Source organism: Melanerpes formicivorus, unplaced genomic scaffold (assembly GCF_026170545.1).
Source record: "Melanerpes formicivorus ecotype bairdi unplaced genomic scaffold, bMelFor1.0.p_v2 SCAF_83, whole genome shotgun sequence".
Classification (NCBI taxonomy): Eukaryota; Metazoa; Chordata; class Aves; order Piciformes; family Picidae; genus Melanerpes; species Melanerpes formicivorus.
The window spans coordinates 1,436,735-1,453,083 of record NW_027142435.1 but is presented as its reverse complement, the minus strand read 5'-3'; the positions used below and the strand labels follow the sequence as shown (position 1 = coordinate 1,453,083).

At 68.3% G+C, this 16,349-nt stretch overlaps 1 protein-coding gene across 1 annotated transcript; it reads right to left on the bottom strand.

Annotated features, from left to right (window-relative positions):
• Positions 1–316: 316 nt before the first annotated feature.
• On the bottom strand, positions 317–16,333 carry TIMM44 (translocase of inner mitochondrial membrane 44). Its single transcript, XM_068165000.1, has 13 exons — positions 16,259–16,333; positions 15,000–15,107; positions 13,962–14,132; positions 12,271–12,351; positions 10,816–10,965; positions 9,728–9,867; positions 8,951–9,036; positions 7,414–7,506; positions 6,012–6,136; positions 5,406–5,456; positions 4,191–4,280; positions 3,494–3,604; positions 317–1,368 (listed from the first exon to the last, which is right to left on the bottom strand). The coding sequence occupies exons 1-13, from the start codon at positions 16,283–16,285 to the stop codon at positions 1,249–1,251; spliced, it is 1,353 nt and encodes a 450-aa protein (XP_068021101.1). The 5' UTR covers positions 16,286–16,333; the 3' UTR covers positions 317–1,248.
• Between the last annotated feature and the right edge of the window lie 16 nt (positions 16,334–16,349).

Genomic DNA, 16,349 nt, shown 5'->3' with positions numbered 1-16,349 from the left:
CAGACTGAGGCCTCCCCAGGGGCAGACTGAGGCCTCCCAGGGGCAGACTGAGCCTCCCCAGGGGCAGGCTGAGGCCTCCCCTCTCGTGTCTCATCTCCTGGGGAGGGATTTGCTTCCCTCACCACCCCTCAGGCCCCCAAAGGTCTCAGCCAGGGCTGTGGGTCCCCCCCAGGGGAAGGGCTCAGGACACAGAGGAGAACAAGAGCTGGCAATCCAAGTCTTTAATCACCCCAGGAAGGCAGTGCCCTGCCTGGAGCAGAGCAGAGCAGAGCAGAGGAGTCCTCTCCTTCCCCCCTGTGCCCCCTGCCCTCCCCACCCCACCCTGCATCAGGAGCTGATGACTGCCCCCAGGCCACAGCTGCCAAGCACAGCCTCAGGCAGCAGCCCAGGGGCCAGGAGCTCAGCCTGCAGCTCCCTGCAGTGCTGCCTGGAGGCCCTGGGCCTGCTCTGTGCCCTCCTGAAGCTCAGGGCCCCAGGAGCTGAGAGCCAGGCTGGGCCTGGGGCTCCCCAGGGTGAGCTGCAGCTGCTCTCTCCCTGGGGCTGCTCTTCCCTGACTCCTCTGCTGCTCCAGCCCTGCCCCTGCCCCCTGCCCACCCCCTCTGTGCCCCCTCCAGGCCAGGCCCAGCCCAGCTCCCCCTCCCCTGCAGAGATCCCACCGGCAGGGAGCAGCTGGCCATGGGCAGGACCCCCCCAGGCAGCAGCAGTGTGCCCACCCCCCCAAGGGCTGGGCTTGGATCTCCCTGGGCAGCAACCTCCAGGCCTGCAGCCAAGCTCCAGCAGCTGCCTGGGGGTGCCAGCAGCTCCTGAGCACCCCAGAGCCAGGGGCCAAGAGCTGGGGAAGTGCCAGAGGCTCCTTGCTGTGGCCCCAGAGGTGCAGCTAACACCACTGTGCCCCCACAGCACCTCCAGGCTCTGCTCAGGGCTGGCTGGAGGCTACCAAAGGATGGAGGAGGCTGGCAGCTGGAGCTGGCACACCTCAGCTCTCCCCCTGGCAGCCCTGGGGAGCAGCCAGCAGCCAAGCAGCCTCCTTCAGGCAGAAGCAAAGGAGGAGGCAAGAGCTGGGGGCTCAGAGCACCCCAGCTGGCCCCCAGCAGCCAGCCCTGGGGTGCCAGGGCAGAGCAGGGCTGAGGCAGAGGGCAGGCAGCTCAGAGTGGTGTGGTGAGGCCTCCTGCCCCCACAGGCCAGCAGGGTGGTGCCAGTCCAGAGGTGCAAGGTGGCCAAAGGGCTGCAGGAAGGCCCTGGGGGCACTCAGAGCACCTGCTCAGTGCTGGAGGAGGAAATGTCCAGGAGCCTCCAGGCAGCATAGGGGTTGAGCTCCTGCTGGTCCCTGCAGAGTGCCCACACATAGAGCATCCTCAGCACCTTGTCCTGGGGAGGAAGCTGCTGTCAGAGCCTGGCCCCTGGCCCAGGCCCTCACCTCCTGCCAGGCCAGGGGCACCTGCCCCCCCCAGGCACTGCCCAGGCTGGCTCCCAGGCAGAGAGCTCCAGCAGCAGCTGCTGGGCTGGGGGCTGGGGGCTCAGCACAGACAGGGAGAGAGAAAGCTCTGGGCGCCAGAGCCAGCAGAAGGCTTCCCAGGGGTCTCTGGGGGACAGACCTTGACCTGTGGTCCTCTGCAGCTCCCTGAGAGGAGGCAGCAGCCAGAGGAGGGCAAAGGAGCTGGGGAAGGGGCTGGAGGGCAGGGCTGGGGAGCAGCTGGGGGGCTGGGGGTGTTGGGCCTGGAGAGGAGGCTGAGGGAGAGCTCATTGCCTCTGCAGCTCCCTGAGAGGAGGCTGCAGCCAGGGGGGGTTGGGCTCTGCTCCCCAGGGCCAGGACAAGAGGCAATGGCCTCAGGCTGCCCCAGGGGAGGTTCAGCTTGGTCCTGAGGAACAATTTCTTCCCCTGAGGGCTGCCCAGGCCTGGCCCAGGCTGCCCAGGGCAGTGCTGCAGCCTCACTGCTGGGCTAATGCTTGGGCCTGGGCTGAGCTGCAGAGGCCTCTTCCAGCCTGCAGGGCTCCATCAGGGCAGGGTTTGAGGCTCCTTCTGCCTGGCACATCATTAACCACTGCAGCAGGGCACAGCCCAGCCCAGCCCCCAGCCTGCCTCTGCCCCTGGATTAAAGCTGAGGTTTGCTTTCCCCTGGGGGATTCTCCTTCCCCCCCCTGATCCATGGCTGCTCCAGAGGCAGCAAACACTTTGATGTCCTGCTCACCAATTACCACATCAATGTCTGGCTCTGGGAGTGCAGCCCCTGGGAGCCAGGCCCCCCCCATCAGCTGGGCCTCCCCTGCAGCCCCCCTGCCAGGCTGTAACTCAGCTCCAGAGGGGCTCCAGCGCTGCCACCAGGCCTGGGGCTGCCTTTGCTTCCCCCCCCCCCCCCGCAGGCTTCCAAGCTGGGCCCCAGAGCAGAGCTGCCAAGAGCTCCCCAATGCCTCTGCCCAGCCCAAAGGCAAAGCTGCCAGCAGGGGCCAGCTCCAGGCAGCTCCAGGCAGCTCCAGGCAGCTCCCCCCCCTCCCCTCCCCCTCCCCTCCCCTCCCCTCCCCTCCCCTCCCCTCCCCTCCCCTCCCCTCCCCTCCCCACAGCCAGCATCAGGCTGCCTCAGCTGGGGCTGCCTGGGTGAGGAGGACCCCAACCTGCCAGCACAGACTGCTGGGCCCTCAGCCCTGGGGAGAGAGCCTCTGGGCCTGCAGAGGGGCAGCCTGGGATCACTGCCTCAGGTTGGGCTCCTTGTGCCCAGAGCTGAGCCACAGGGAAGGACAAACAGAGACCTGCAGCTCAGAGCAGCCCATGCCTGAGGTGCCCAGCCCCAGAGGTGCTCAGCTGCCAGGGGTTCAAGGGCCTCCTGTGGCTGGGCCTGGGGAGGGGCAGCCTGGGATCACAGGGAAGGACACCCAGGGATCTGCTGCTCAGAGCAGCCCCTGGCAGAGGTCCTCAGCACCCAGAGGCTCCCAGCTGCAGGCTCCCAGCTGCAGGCTCCCAGCTGCAGGCTCCCAGCTGCAGGCTCCAGCTGCAGGCTCCCAGCTGCAGGCTCCAGCTGCAGGCTCCAGCTGCAGGCTCCCAGCTGCAGGCTCCAGCTGCAGGCTCCAGCTGCAGGCTCCAGCTGCAGGCTCCCAGCTGCAGGCTCCAGCTAGGCTCCCAGCTGCAGGCTCCCAGCTGCAGGCTCCAGCTGCAGGCTCCCAGCTGCAGGCTCCAGCTGCAGGCTCCAGCTGCAGGCTCTCAGCTGCAGGCTCCAGCTGCAGGCTCCAGCTGCAGGCTCCCAGCTGCAGGCTCCAGCTGCAGACTCCCAGCTGCAGGCTCCAGCTGCAGGCTCCAGCTGCAGACTCCCAGCTGCAGGCTCCAGCTGCAGGCTCCAGCTGCAGGCTCCCAGCTGCAGGCTCCCAGCTGCAGGAGCAGCCTGGGTGGCCTCCAGCATTTAGCACAAGTGGCTCTGGGAACTGCTGCCTGGAGCTCAGAGGCTGAGCCCTGCCCTGCCCTGCCCTGCCCTGGGGGGCACAAACCACAGCCAGCAGCACTCACAGGATCTCCTTCCACCACCTCCCCACTCTGGTTCCTGATCACCATCACCACCTGGGCCTGGAAGGTGATGATCAGCACTGGGCCCTGCTCCATCATCTTCCCCATGGCCAGCTGCAGGAGGAGGAGGCTGCAGTCAGCACAGCTCCAGGGAGGAGCAGAGCAAGGACCCCACACCTCACAGGGCCTGAGAGAGCAACCCCCTCCCCAGCCCCTCCCCAGCCTCTCCCCCTCCCCCCTCCCCAGCCCCTCCCCAGCCCTCTCCCCAACCCCCTCCCCAGCCCCAGCCCCTCCCCAGCCTCTCCCCAGCCCCTCCCCAAACCCCTCCCCAACCCCAGCCCCTCCCCAAAACCCCTCCCCAGCCTCTCCCCAACCACCTCCCCAGCCCCTCCCCAGCCCCTCCCCAAACCCCTCCCCAGGTCCTCCCCAACCCCTCCCCAGGTCCTCCCCAGCCCCTCCCCAGCCCCTCCCCAGCCCTGAGCACCCTGCTCTGGCTGCAGATCCCAGAGGGGGTTGGGTTGGGACCTCCAAGGGTCACCCAGCCCAAGCCCCCTGCACCCAGCTGGAGCCCTCTGGAGCCCCACCCTGAACACCCCAGGGGTGAAGGCCCCAAGCCCCTCCCTGCTGGCTGCAGGGGGCAGGGGCTGGGTGGCCTCTGGGGGTCCCTCCCCACCCAGAGCCCTCCCAGGGGAGGACTCACATCCAGGTTGTCAATGTCCAGGATCCTGGAGTGGAACTGCAGCCCCAGGGCCTTGGCCTGCTGGATTGGGTGAGCCAGCTGGCTGTAGGTCTGCAGGGAGCAGCAGGGGGGCACAGGTCTGGGTTTGCTGTCACCAAGGCAACAAAACCAAGGGGAAGGCCTTGGGCTGCCCAGGGACAGCCAGCAGGAAAGGGAAGGGGAAGAGAGGCAGAGCTGAGGCCAGGCCCTGCTCAGGGGCAGGGCAGGGGGCACCAAGTGGGGCCCAGGAGGCTCCACCTGAGCAGGAGGAAGCTTTGGTGTGAGGCTGCTGGGGCCTGGGGCAGGCTGCCCAGAGAGGTTTGGAGTCTGTGCAGAGCTCCCAACCCCCCCTGGGCACTGTGCCCCTGGGCAGGCTGCTGGGGGAGCCCTGTGGGGCAGGGGCTGGGCTGGGGGAGCTCCAGGCTGGCACTCTGGGCTCTGCTGCTGCCCTGGAGCCTTGACCTGCTGGCTCCACCCCACAGGGCTCCCAGCTCCTCCCTGCCTTCACCCTGCTGCTGTGCCTCAGCAGCTCCATTTGCCAGCAGAGGCTTAGCAGGGTTTGCTTTCTGCTCTCCAGAGCCAGCTGGAGCTGCTGCTGCCCTCCCCAGCCTTTGGGAGCTCCCCAGTCCCCCCAGCCCCCCAGCAGCTCCCCAGCAGCTCCCCAGCCCCCTAGCAGCTCCCCAGCCCCCCCCAGCAGCTCCCCAGCAGCTCCCCAGTCCCCCAGCAGCTCCTCAGCAGCTCCCCAGCAGCTCCCCAGCAGCTCCCCAGACCCCCAGCAGCTCCCCAGTCCCCCAGCAGCTCCCCAGACCCCCAGCCACTCCCCAGCCCCCCAGCAGCTCCCCAGCTCCCCAGCAGCTCCCCAGCCACTCCCCAGCCCCCCAGCAGCTCCCCAGCCACTCCCCAGCCCCCCAGCAGCTCCCCAGCAGCTCCCCAGCAGCTCCCCAGCAGCTCCCCAGCTCCCCAGCAGCTCCCCAGCCACTCCCCAGCGCCCCAGCAGCTCCCCACCCCCCCCAGCTGCTCCCCAGCAGCTCCCCAGCCACTCCCCAGCCCCCCAGCCACTCCCCAGCCCCCCAGCAGCTCCCCACCCCCCCCAGCTGCTCCCCAGCAGCTCCCCAGCCACTCCCCAGCCCCCCAGCCACTCCCCAGCCCCCCAGCAGCTCCCCAGCAGCTCCCCACCCCCCCAGCCCCCCCACTCACTGCTTCATAGCACCAGTCCTTGAGGATCTCCAGCTCCCCAGCAATCAGAGCCTGGAGGAGAGAAAGGGCACAGAGCTGACCCCTCCTGACCCAGCTGGGCTCAGCTGCTGCAGGCCTCACCCAGCCTGGCCCTGAGCACCTCCAGGCAGGAGGCAGCCACAGCCTCCCTGGGCAGCCTGGGCCAGAGCCTCCCCAGCCTCACTCTCAAGAGTTTCTTCCTCCTCTCCACTCTCAGTCTCCTCTCTCCCAGCTCCAAGCCATTGTCCCTCACCCTGGCACCCCCAGCCCTTGTCCCAGGTCCCTCCCCAGCTCCTCTGCAGCCCTTCAGGTGCTGGCAGGCAGCTCTGAGCTCTCCCTGGAGCCTTCTGCAGGCTGCCCAGCCCCAGCTCTCCCAGCCTGGCCCCATGGAGGCCATGGCAGGGGGTGGTTGGCTGCCTGCTCCCCCAGGAGCCTTGGCCTGCCTGCTGGGAGGGAAGGTTTGCAGCTGCAGGGTCAGCTGGGAGCCAGCCTCCCCTTGGCAAGGTGAGCTCAGGCTGGCTGCAGAGCTGGAGGCAGAGGAACCTCCCCTCCCCTCCCCTCCCCAGGGGCTGGCTGCTGCCTGCTCACCTCCAGCACGTTGGGGATGATGTCCCTCTGGCACTGCCGCAGGAAGCGATCCCTGTCGAAGGAGGGATCCACCCTCAGGATCTCTGTCAGCACCTCAGACATCTCTGTCTTGGAGAACAACCCCCCTGGGGGACAGCCCAGTCAGGGCTGCTGCCACTGCAGGCAGCAACAGCCAGCAGGAGCAGAGGGGAGGAGAGGAGGGGAAGAGCGGAGGGGAGGAGCAGCAGCAGGGCAGCAGCAGGGCAGGAGGAGCAGGGCAGGAGGAGCAGGGCAGGAGCAGGGCAGCAGCAGGGCAGCAGCAGCAGAGCAGGGCAGCAGCAGGGGAGCAGCAGGGCAGCAGCAGGGGAGCAGCAGGGCAGCAGCAGGGGAGCAGCAGGGGAGCAGCAGCAGCAGGGCAGCAGCAGGGGAGCAGCAGCAGAGCAGGAGCAGGGCAGCAGCAGGGGAGCAGCAGCAGCAGAGCAGGGCAGCAGCAGGGCAGCAGCAGGGCAGCAGCAGGGGAGCAGCAGGGGAGCAGCAGCAGCAGAGCAGGGCAGCAGCAGGGCAGCAGCAGGGCAGCAGCAGCAGCAGAGCAGGGCAGCAGCAGGGCAGCAGCAGGGCAGCAGCAGGGGAGCAGCAGGGGAGCAGCAGCAGCAGGGCAGCAGCAGGGGAGCAGCAGCAGCAGGGCAGGAGCAGCAGCAGGGCAGCAGCAGGGCAGCAGCAGGGGAGCAGCAGCAGCAGGGCAGGAGCAGCAGCAGGGCAGCAGCAGGGCAGCAGCAGAGCAGGGCAGCAGCAGGGCAGCAGCAGAGCAGGGCAGCAGCAGGGCAGCAGCAGAGCAGGGCAGCAGCAGGGCAGGGCAGCAGCAGGGCAGCAGCAGGGCAGGAGCAGCAGCAGAGCAGGGCAGCAGCAGGGCAGGGCAGGAGCAGGGCAGCAGCAGGGCAGCAGCAGGGCAGGAGCAGCAGCAGGGCAGCAGCAGGGGAGCAGCAGGGCAGGAGCAGCAGGGGAGCAGCAGGGCAGGAGCAGCAGCAGGGCAGCAGCAGCAGAGCAGCAGGGCAGGAGCAGCAGCAGGGCAGCAGCAGGGCAGGAGCAGCAGCAGGGCAGGAGCAGCAGCAGGGCAGCAGCAGGGCAGGAGCAGCAGCAGGGCAGCAGCAGGGCAGCAGCAGCAGAGCAGCAGGGCAGCAGCAGGGCAGCAGCAGGGCAGCAGCAGGGCAGCAGCAGCAGAGCAGGGCAGGAGCAGCAGCAGCAGGGCAGCAGCAGGGCAGCAGCAGGGCAGGAGCAGCAGCAGCAGGGCAGGAGCAGGGCAGCAGCAGCAGAGCAGGGCAGCAGCAGGGGAGCAGCAGGGCAGGAGCAGCAGCAGCAGAGCAGGGCAGCAGCAGGGCAGCAGCAGGGCAGCAGGGGAGCAGCAGCAGGGCAGGAGCTGCCTTGCCTAGCAGGTCGGTGACCCTGTCGGTGAGGGCGCGGGAGGCGCGGATCAGGGCGTTGTCGCTCTCGTCGTACTTCATCTTCATCTCGAAGAACCCTGCAGGCAGAGCAGCTGTGAGCCGGCAGGGCCCTCCCGCCGCGGCCTGCAGGGGGCGCTGCCCCGGGCCCGGCTGCCCCCTCCCTGCCTCTGCATCCCACGGGCTTCAGCTCCCGCAGCCGGCGGCTCCCCTGCCCCAGCCCCCTGCGGGCTCCTCGGCAGCTACTGCCGCCAGGAGGCTGCTCCCTGGGGCTCCCTGGGGCTCCCTGGCACCAGGAGGCTGCTCCCTGAGGCTCCCAGGCACCAGGAGGCTGCTCCCTGGGGCTCCCAGGCACCAGGAGGATGCTCCCTGGGGCTCCCAGGCACCAGGAGGCTGCTCCCTGAGGCTCCCAGGCACCAGGAGGCTGCTCCCTGGGGCTCCCAGGCACCAGGAGGATGCTCCCTGGGGCTCCCAGGCACCAGGAGGATGCTCCCTGGGGCTCCCTGAGGCTCCCTGGCACCAGGAGGCTGCTCCCTGAGGCTCCCTGGCACCAGGAGGATGCTCCCTGGGGCTCCCTGGGGCTCCCTGGCACCAGGAGGCTGCTCCCTGGGGCTCCCTGGGGCTCCCTGGCACCAGGAGGCTGCTCCCTGAGGCTCCCTGGCACCAGGAGGATGCTCCCTGGGGCTCCCTGAGGCTCCCTGGCACCAGGAGGATGCTCTCTCATCCTTCAACCCTCACCCCTAACTCTAACCTCACTCCTGCCCCTAACTCCCAACCCTTAACCCCCAACCCTGTGCCAGTCTCTCCCCACCCTCACTCTAAAGAATCTCCTGGAAGCTGCTCTGAGGCCTCCCTGGAGCCTTCTCCAGGCTGCCCAGCCCCAGCTCTCCCAGCCTGGCCCCACAGAGGCTCTGCAGCCCTCTGAGCATCTCCAGCAGCTCCATTTGCCTCATGCTGAGGTGAGATCCAGCAGGGCAGGGCAGGGCAGGGGCAGGGGCAGGAGCTGGGGCAGGAGCTGGGGCAGGGCAGGGGCAGGGCAGGGGCAGGGCAGGGGCAGGGCAGGGGCAGGGGCAGGGGCAGGGGCAGGGGCTGGGGCAGGAGCTGGGGCAGGAGCTGGGGCAGGAGCAGGGGCAGGGCAGGGGCAGGAGCAGGGGCAGGAGCAGGGGCAGGGCAGGGGCAGGGGCAGGGGCAGGGCAGGAGCAGGGGCAGGGCAGGGGCAGGGCAGGAGCAGGGCAGGGGCAGGGGCAGGGGCAGGAGCAGGGGCAGGGGCAGGGGCAGGAGCAGGGGCAGGGGCAGGGCAGGGGCAGGGGCAGGGGCAGGGGCAGGGCAGGGGCAGGGGCAGGGGCAGGAGCAGGGGCAGGGGCAGGGCAGGGGCAGGGGCAGGGGCAGGGGCAGGGCAGGGGCAGGGGCAGGGGCAGGGCAGGAGCAGGGGCAGGGCAGGGGCAGGGCAGGAGCAGGGCAGGGGCAGGGGCAGGGCAGGGGCAGTGCTGTGCTGTGCTGCTGCCCTGCCTGTGCCACACTCACTGTTGATGACCACGTTGTTGTCCTTGAAATCCTTCCACTGCTGATACCACTTCGAGTCCTTGTGCAGCACCACCCCCAGGGCCTCCCTGCAAGGCACAGCACAGGGGAGGGAAGCATGAGGGAGGGACAGGGACACCCTGAGCAGCCTCCCAGGCAGGGCCAGAGGCTGCTGCAGCACAGCAATGGGAGAGGGCTGAGGGCAGGAGGCAGCAGAGAAAGCAAAGGAGCTGAGCCTGAGCCCTGCCTGAGCCCTGCCTGAGGCTGAGCCCTGCCTGAGCCTGAGCCCTGCCTGGGCCTGAGCCCTGCCTGGGCCTGAGCCCTGCCTGGGGCTGGCAGCCAGAGGAGAGCACAGCCCATGGGCAAGGCAGGAGGCCACCTGAGGAGCTGCTGTCCCTGCTGGCTGAGGGGATGGCCCCAGGGGCTGAGGGGATGTGCCCAGGAGCTGAGGGGATGGCCCCAGGGGCTGAGGGGATGGCCCCAGGGGCTGAGGGGATGGCCCCAGGGGCTGAGGGGATGGCCCCAGGGGCTGGGGTTGTCCCCAGGAGCTGGTGCCATGTCCCCAGGGGCTGAGCCAAGGGCACTTTCCCTCCCAGCAGCCTCAGCTCCATCCCACCCAGGCCAAGGCTTCCCTCTGGGCCCCAGGGGCATCCTCCCTCTCCCCACAGCCTCCCTCCAGCAGTTGCCTTTCAACCCCCCCAGCCTTGTGACTGAGCTGCTCCCCAGAGCAGAGGCAGAGGCAGAGGCAGCCCAGCTGAGCCCAGCTGAGCCCACACTCACTCATTGGCCTCCCAGACCCTCTGCTCCCTGCTGCCCTCCCCCAGGTACTCCGTCCTCTTGCGCAGCCGCTGCGGCCGCCGGTAAGGAGCACTCTGCCCCAGGACACTTCCATCCAGCTCCTTCTTCACACTCTCCACTCCCTGCCAAAGGAGAAGATCCCACTCAGCTCAGCTTTCCCCATCCCCCCCCACCCTTCTGCAGCCCCTGGCAATGGATCTGACCAAAGCCAACCCCCAGCCCGGAGCCCAGCCCCGGCTGCTGCAGAACCATCCCATCCCATCCCATCCCATCCCATCCCATCCCATCCCAACCCATCCCAACCCAACCCATCCCATCCCAACCCATCCCAACCCATCCCATCCCAACCCATCCATCCCATCCCAACCATCCCATCCCAACCCATCCATCCCATCCCATCCCAACCCATCCCATCCCAACCCATCCATCCCATCCCAACCATCCCATCCCATCCCAACCCATCCATCCCAACCCATCCCAACCCATCCCATCCCAACCCATCCATCCCATCCCATCCCAACCCATCCCATCCCAACCATCCCATCCCAACCCATCCCAACCATCCCATCCCAACCCATCCCAACCCATCCCAACCATCCCATCCCAACCCATCCCAACCCATCCATCCCATCCCAACCATCCCATCCCAACCCAACCCATCCCAACCCATCCATCCCATCCCAACCATCCCATCCCAACCATCCCATCCCAACCCATCCCAACCATCCCATCCCAACCCATCCCAACCATCCCATCCCAACCCATCCCAACCCATCCCATCCCATCCCAACCCATCCCATCCCAACCCATCCCATCCCAACCCATCCCATCCCATCCCATCCCAACCCATCCCATCCCAACCCATCCCATCCCAACCCATCCCAACCCATCCCATCCATCCCATCCCATCCCATCCCATCCCATCCCATCCCAACCCATCCCATCCCATCCCATCCATCCCATCCCATCCCATCCCATCCCATCCCAACCCATCCCATCCCATCCCAACCCATCCCCTGCAGCTCTGCCTGCCAGGAGCTGTGCCCAGCGCAGGGGCAGGCCTCAGGTACCTGAGAGAGAGCTTTGAAGGCTGCTGTCCTGCCCAGCTTCTCCCCTCCCTTGCTCACAGACTCTGCAGACTGCTTTGCTGTCTTTGCTGCCTCCTCCACCCCCTCCTTGATCTTCCGGCCCAGGTCGCTCCTGCTGACTTCATCCAGGCTCTGCAGCAGGAACCAGAGCAGAGCAAAGCTCCCTGAGGCCACCCCCAGAGGGGGCCTACAACAGCCTGCCCTCCTGCTGCTGCTGCTGAAGGGCCCCTCAGGCACACCCAGCAGGGCTGCCCAGAGCTGAGGTGACCACAGCTGCCCTGCACAGGGGATGCTCAGCAGGGCCCTGCAGCCTGGCACTCAGAGGTCTCCAACCCTCCCCTGGAGATCACTGCTGGCCACCCAGAGCTGCCTCAGGGGGTGCAAAACCCTCCTGGGATCACTCCTGGCCACCCAGAGCTGCCTCAGGGGGTGCAAAACCCTCCTGGGATCTCTCCTGGCCACCCAGAGCTGCCTCAGGGGGTGCAAAACCCTCCTGGGATCACTCCTGGCCACCCAGAGCTGCCTCAGGGGGTGCAAAACCCTCCTGGGATCACTCCTGGCCACCCAGAGCTGCCTCAGGGGGTACAAAACCCTCCTGGGATCTCTCCTGGCCACCCAGAGCTGCCTCAGGGGGTGCAAAACCCTCCTGGGATCTCTCCTGGCCACCCAGAGCTGCCTCAGGAGGTACAAAACCCTCCTGGGATCACTCCTGGCCACCCAGAGCTGCCTCAGGAGGTCCAAGCAGGCCAAGTGCAGGCTGCTGCCCCTGGGCAGGAGGAATCCCCTGCAGCAGGAGAGCTGCAGCTGCATGGAGAAGGACTTGGAGGTGCTGGGGGCAGGAAGGTGCCCAGGAGCCAGCAGAGTGCCCTGAGGGCCAAGGGGCTCCTGGGGGCCTGCAGAGGGAGGCCAGCAGGACAAGAAAGGTTTCCCTCCCTCTCTGCTCTGCCCTGGGGAGGTCACATCTGCAGTGCTGGGCTCCCCAGCTGAGGAGGGCCAGGCAGCCCCTGCAGAGCCCAGGGGAGCTCCAGGGATGCTGAGGAGAGCCTTGGAATGCTGCAGGAGCTGCAGGAGGAACCTCCCAGCTGCCAGCTGCTGCAGAGGAGAGCAAGCAGCAAGCTTCCCTCCCTGCTGGGTTAATGGCTCAGGGGCTGGGGGGGCTGGCAGGGGGGCACCAGCAGCCCCCTCTGGGCAAGCTCCTGTGGGGGCCCTGCTTCAGCAGGGGGATTGGACTGGAGGAGCTCCAGAGGTCCCTTCCAAGCCTGGGGTCCTGCAACCCTTCCAGCCTGGGGTCCTGCAACCCTTCCAGCCTGGGGTCCTGCAACCCTTCCAGCCTGGTGCCACCTTCTGGCAGCAAGAGAGAGCCTCCCAGGAGAGCCTCCCAGCTGAGCCTCCCAGCACAGCCTCCCAGGGCCAGCTCCTCCCACAGCTGCCCTTTACCTCCTTCACTGTGCCAGTGATTTCTTCCAGCTTCTTCTTGATCACCTCTGAGGTTTTCACTGTTTCAGACTCGATGCTTTTCTGTGGGAAGGAAAAAGAAGAAATCTCTTCCTGCTCCCCAGGCTCAGCCTGCCCCCTGCCAGCTCCAAGCCCCTGCCCCCTGCCAGCCCCAAGCCCCTGCCCCCTGCCAGCCCCAAGCCCCTGCCCCCTGCCAGCCCCAAGCCCCTGCCCCCTGCCAGCCCCAAGCCCCTGCCCCCTGCCAGCCCCAAGCCCCTGCCCCCTGCCAGCCCCAAGCCCCTGCCCCCTGCCAGCCCCAAGCCCCTGCCCCCTGCCAGCCCCAAGCCCCTGCCCCCTGCCAGCTCCAAGCCCCTGCCCCCTGCCAGCCCCAAGCCCCTGCCCCCTGCCAGCTCCAAGCCACTGCCCCCTGCCAGCCCCAAGCCCCTGCCCCCTGCCAGCCCCAAGCCCCTGCCCCCTGCCAGCCCCAAGCCCCTGCCCCCTGCCAGCCCCAAGCCCCTGCCCCCTGCCAGCTCCAAGCCACTGCCCCCTGCCAGCTCCAAGCCCCTGCCCCCTGCCAGCTCCAAGCCCCTGCCCCCTGCCAGCTCCAAGCCCCTGCCCCCTGCCAGCTCCAAGCCCCTGCCCCCTGCCAGCCCCAAGCCCCTGCCCCCTGCCAGCTCCAAGCCACTGCCCCCTGCCAGCTCCAAGCCCCTGCCCCCTGCCAGCTCCAAGCCCCTGCCCCCTGCCAGCTCCAAGCCCCTGCCCCCTGCCAGCTCCAAGCCCCTGCCCCAGCTCCTCTCACCCCCAGCCCTTGTCACAAGTCCCTCCCCAGCTCTCCTGCAGCCCCTTCAGGCACTTGAAGGCTGCCCTAAGGTCTCCCTGGAGCCTTCTCCAGGCTGAGCCACCCCAACCCTCCCAGCCTGTCCCCACTGTGGAGGTTCTCCTCCTCTCTGATCAGTTTGGTGGCCTGGTCTGGACCCCCTCCAGCAGCTCCATGCTGCTCTTGGACAGCCTTGGCCCAGCTGAACAGGGGTCAGCTGCAGCAGGCTTCCCCCTGCCAGTGAGCTGAGGGGGCAGGCAGGGGGCTGGCAGGGGGCTGGCAGGGGGCAGGCAGGGGGCAGGCAGGGGGCAGGCAGGGGGCTGGCAGGGGGCTCAGGGGGCTGGCAGGGGGCTGGCAGGGGGCTGGCAGGGGGCAGACAGGGGGCTGGCAGGGGGCAGGCAGGGGGCTGGCAGGGGGCAGGCAGGGGGCAGGCAGGGGGCAGGCAGGGGGCTGAGGGGGCAGGCAGGGGGCTGGCAGGGGGCAGGCAGGGGGCAGGCAGGGGGCTCAGGGGGCTGAGGGGGCAGACAGGGGGCAGGCAGGGGGCTGGCAGGGGGCAGGCAGGGGGCTGGCAGGGGGCTGGCAGGGGGCAGGCAGGGGGCTGGCAGGGGGCTGAGGGGGCAGGCAGGGGGCTCAGGGGGCAGGCAGGGGGCTGGCAGGGGGCTGAGGGGGCAGGCAGGGGGCTCAGGGGGCAGGCAGGGGGCTGGCAGGGGGCTGAGGGGGCTGGCAGGGGGCTGAGGGGGCAGGCAGGGGGCAGGCAGGGGGCAGGCAGGGGGCAGGCAGGGGGCAGGCAGGGGGCTGAGGGGGCAGGCAGGGGGCTGAGGGGGCAGGCAGGGGGCTGGCAGGGGGCAGGCAGGGGCAGCCCCCCAGCAGCACTCACATATTTCCTCCTGGCCTCCTGCAGGGCCTCAGACTCCTCCAGCTTCCTGGCCTCCGCCCGGAACTTCTTGATGCTTTCCTTCATCTCCTTGTTCTTGGCCAGCTCCTGCTTGATGTTCTCCACAAAGCCTGAGATGAAGCCTTTCCTTCCTCCTGAGGCATAGCATCTGGACTGCAGAGAAACAAAATCAACACCAAGCTGCTGGAGAATGCAAAGAGCCAGGAACTGGGAGCAGAAGGAGCAGCACAGCTGCAGCACAGGAGGAGGAGGAGAAGGAGGAGAAGGAGGAGAAGGAGGAGAAGGAGGAGAAGGAGGAGAAGGAGGAGAAGGAGGAGAAGGAGGAGAAGGAGGAGAAGGAGGAGAAGGAGGAGAAGGAGGAGAAGGAGGAGAAGGAGGAGAAGGAGGAGAAGGAGGAGAAGGAGGAGGATGATGAGGGCTTCATTTCCTCCCCTCAGAGCACTCCTGAAGTATTGAAGCTGTGGTGGAAGCTCTCCAGAGAGCCTCCCAAGAGCAGCAGCTGCCCCTCAGAGCAGCCAAGTGTCTGCCAAGGCTGGGGCTGAGCCCTGGCCCTCAGCACCACAGCCCTGAGACCCCTCCAGGGCTGGGGATTCAGCCCCCTCCCCCCTGGGCAGCCTGGGCCAGGCTGTGAGAACCCTTCCAGGGAAGGAGTTTCCTCTCAAGTCCAACCCAGACCTCCCCTGGGGCAGCCTAAAGCAGTTTCCCTTCATCCTATCTCCTGTTCCCAGGGAGCAGAGGTCAACCCCAGCTGGCTCCAACCCCAGCTGGCTCCAACCTCCTTCCATGGAGCTGGACAGAGCAGTGAGGTCTCTCCTCAGCCTCCTTCCCTTCAGGCTGAGCAGGCCCAGGTCCCTCAGCTGCTGCCCAGAAGGCCACCCCCACCTCAGCAGGGCTCAGCTCTGTGGTCAGCAGTGGAAGCTTTCACCCCAGAAGGAGCTTCTCAAAGCCACCCCCTCCCCCCCCCCAGCAGATCTGCTCTCATGGGCAGCCTGGAATCAAACCTCTGAGCCATTCACCAACCTGCTGGAGCTGCAGCCCAGGCCTGCTGACTCCATACACTGTGCCCCAGGGCAGGGAAGGAGCTGGGTACCTCCTGGAGATCAGCCAGATGCCAGTGATGAGACATTTCTGCAAGGCAAAGGGAAGGTCAGGTGAGCACAGGACAGCAGAGGGGCCTTGGAGAGCAGAAAGGAGAGAAGCCAGCAGGCTGGGCACACATCCTGAGCAGCCCTGGAGGTGCCTGGGGAAGTGTCCTCCCTGTGGCTGAGCTGCTCCACAGCCACCTCCCAGCTCACTGGGGTGAAACCTGCACAGGAACCTGAGGTCCTCCAAACCCCCAGGCAGGGGCAAAGCCAACCCTGAGTAACTCCAGCCCTGAGTGGGGAGAAGAGTCAGCAGCTTGCCCCAGGAGAGCTGGCCCCAAAGGGAACTTTCTCCCAGGTGGGGAAGGAAGCCAGGACCCTGCTCAGCACCATTCTGCTGCCTGCAGGCAGAGGCAGAGAGGTTTTGCCTCAAGCCTCAGAGCAGGAAGGAGGACAAGCTGCAAGTCCTGGCAGCAGAGTGCCCATCCCTCACCCCTGCACAGCTGCAGAGCTTTGCCTTTCCCCCTCCCACAGCTCCCTCAGCCAGCTCCCAGCTCTGCTCTCCCACGGTTCTGCTGCTGCCCAGGGGCAGGGGCACAGAGCGGAGCCCAGGAGGCTGCATCTGAGCAGGAGGAGAAACTCCTTTGGGGTGAGGCTGCTGGAGCCTGGGGCAGGCTGCCCAGAGAGGCTGTGGAGTGCAGAGCTCCCAACCCCCCCGGGGCACTGTGCCCCGGGGCAGGCTGCTGGGGGAGCCCTGCAGGGGCAGGGGCTGGGCTGGGGGAGCTGCAGGGGTCCCCTCCAGCGCCCCCCGCTGGGCTGCTGTCATTGCTGCGGCGCTGCCTGGGCGCTCCCGGGCCGCGCGGGGCTGTGCCGAGCCGGGGGGGCAGGCAGGGCACCGGCGAGCAGCTTCCCCCCGCAGGCCTGAGGGCAGGCGCAGCGGCTCCGGCGCCGCAGAGCTCCGCAGAGCTCCGCAGAGCTCCGCAGAGCTCCGCCGCCTCGCAGCCTCTGCTGCTGCAGCCGCCCCGGCCCCGCCACGGCGCCCGGCCCCGGCGCTGCCCCTCACGCCGGAGCCTGCCCGGCAGCCTCAGGGCGCACCCGCGCGCCGCGGGAGCAGCCCGGCGCGGGGGCAGGCCGCGGGGGCAGGCCCGGGGGCAGGCCCGGGGCAGGCCGCGTTGCCGCAGGCCGCTCCGCACTCACCCGGCAGGCGCCGGCCGCCGCCGCCATCTTCCCAGCGCCGCTCGTGACCTTCCCGCGGCGCCGCGCCGTGACGTCATCGCCGGGCGCCGCC

Coding starts and splice junctions, on each gene's coding strand:
- TIMM44 (XM_068165000.1), bottom strand. CDS start 16,285: ATGGCGGCGGCGGCCGGCGCCTGCCGG. Junction 12,352..13,961: donor AGGAGGCCAGGAGGAAATAT/GTGAGTGCTGCT, acceptor TCCTTCCCACAG/AAAAGCATCGAGTCTGAAAC. Junction 1,369..3,493: donor AGGTGGTGGAAGGAGATCCT/GTGAGTGCTGCT, acceptor CTTCCTCCCCAG/GACAAGGTGCTGAGGATGCT.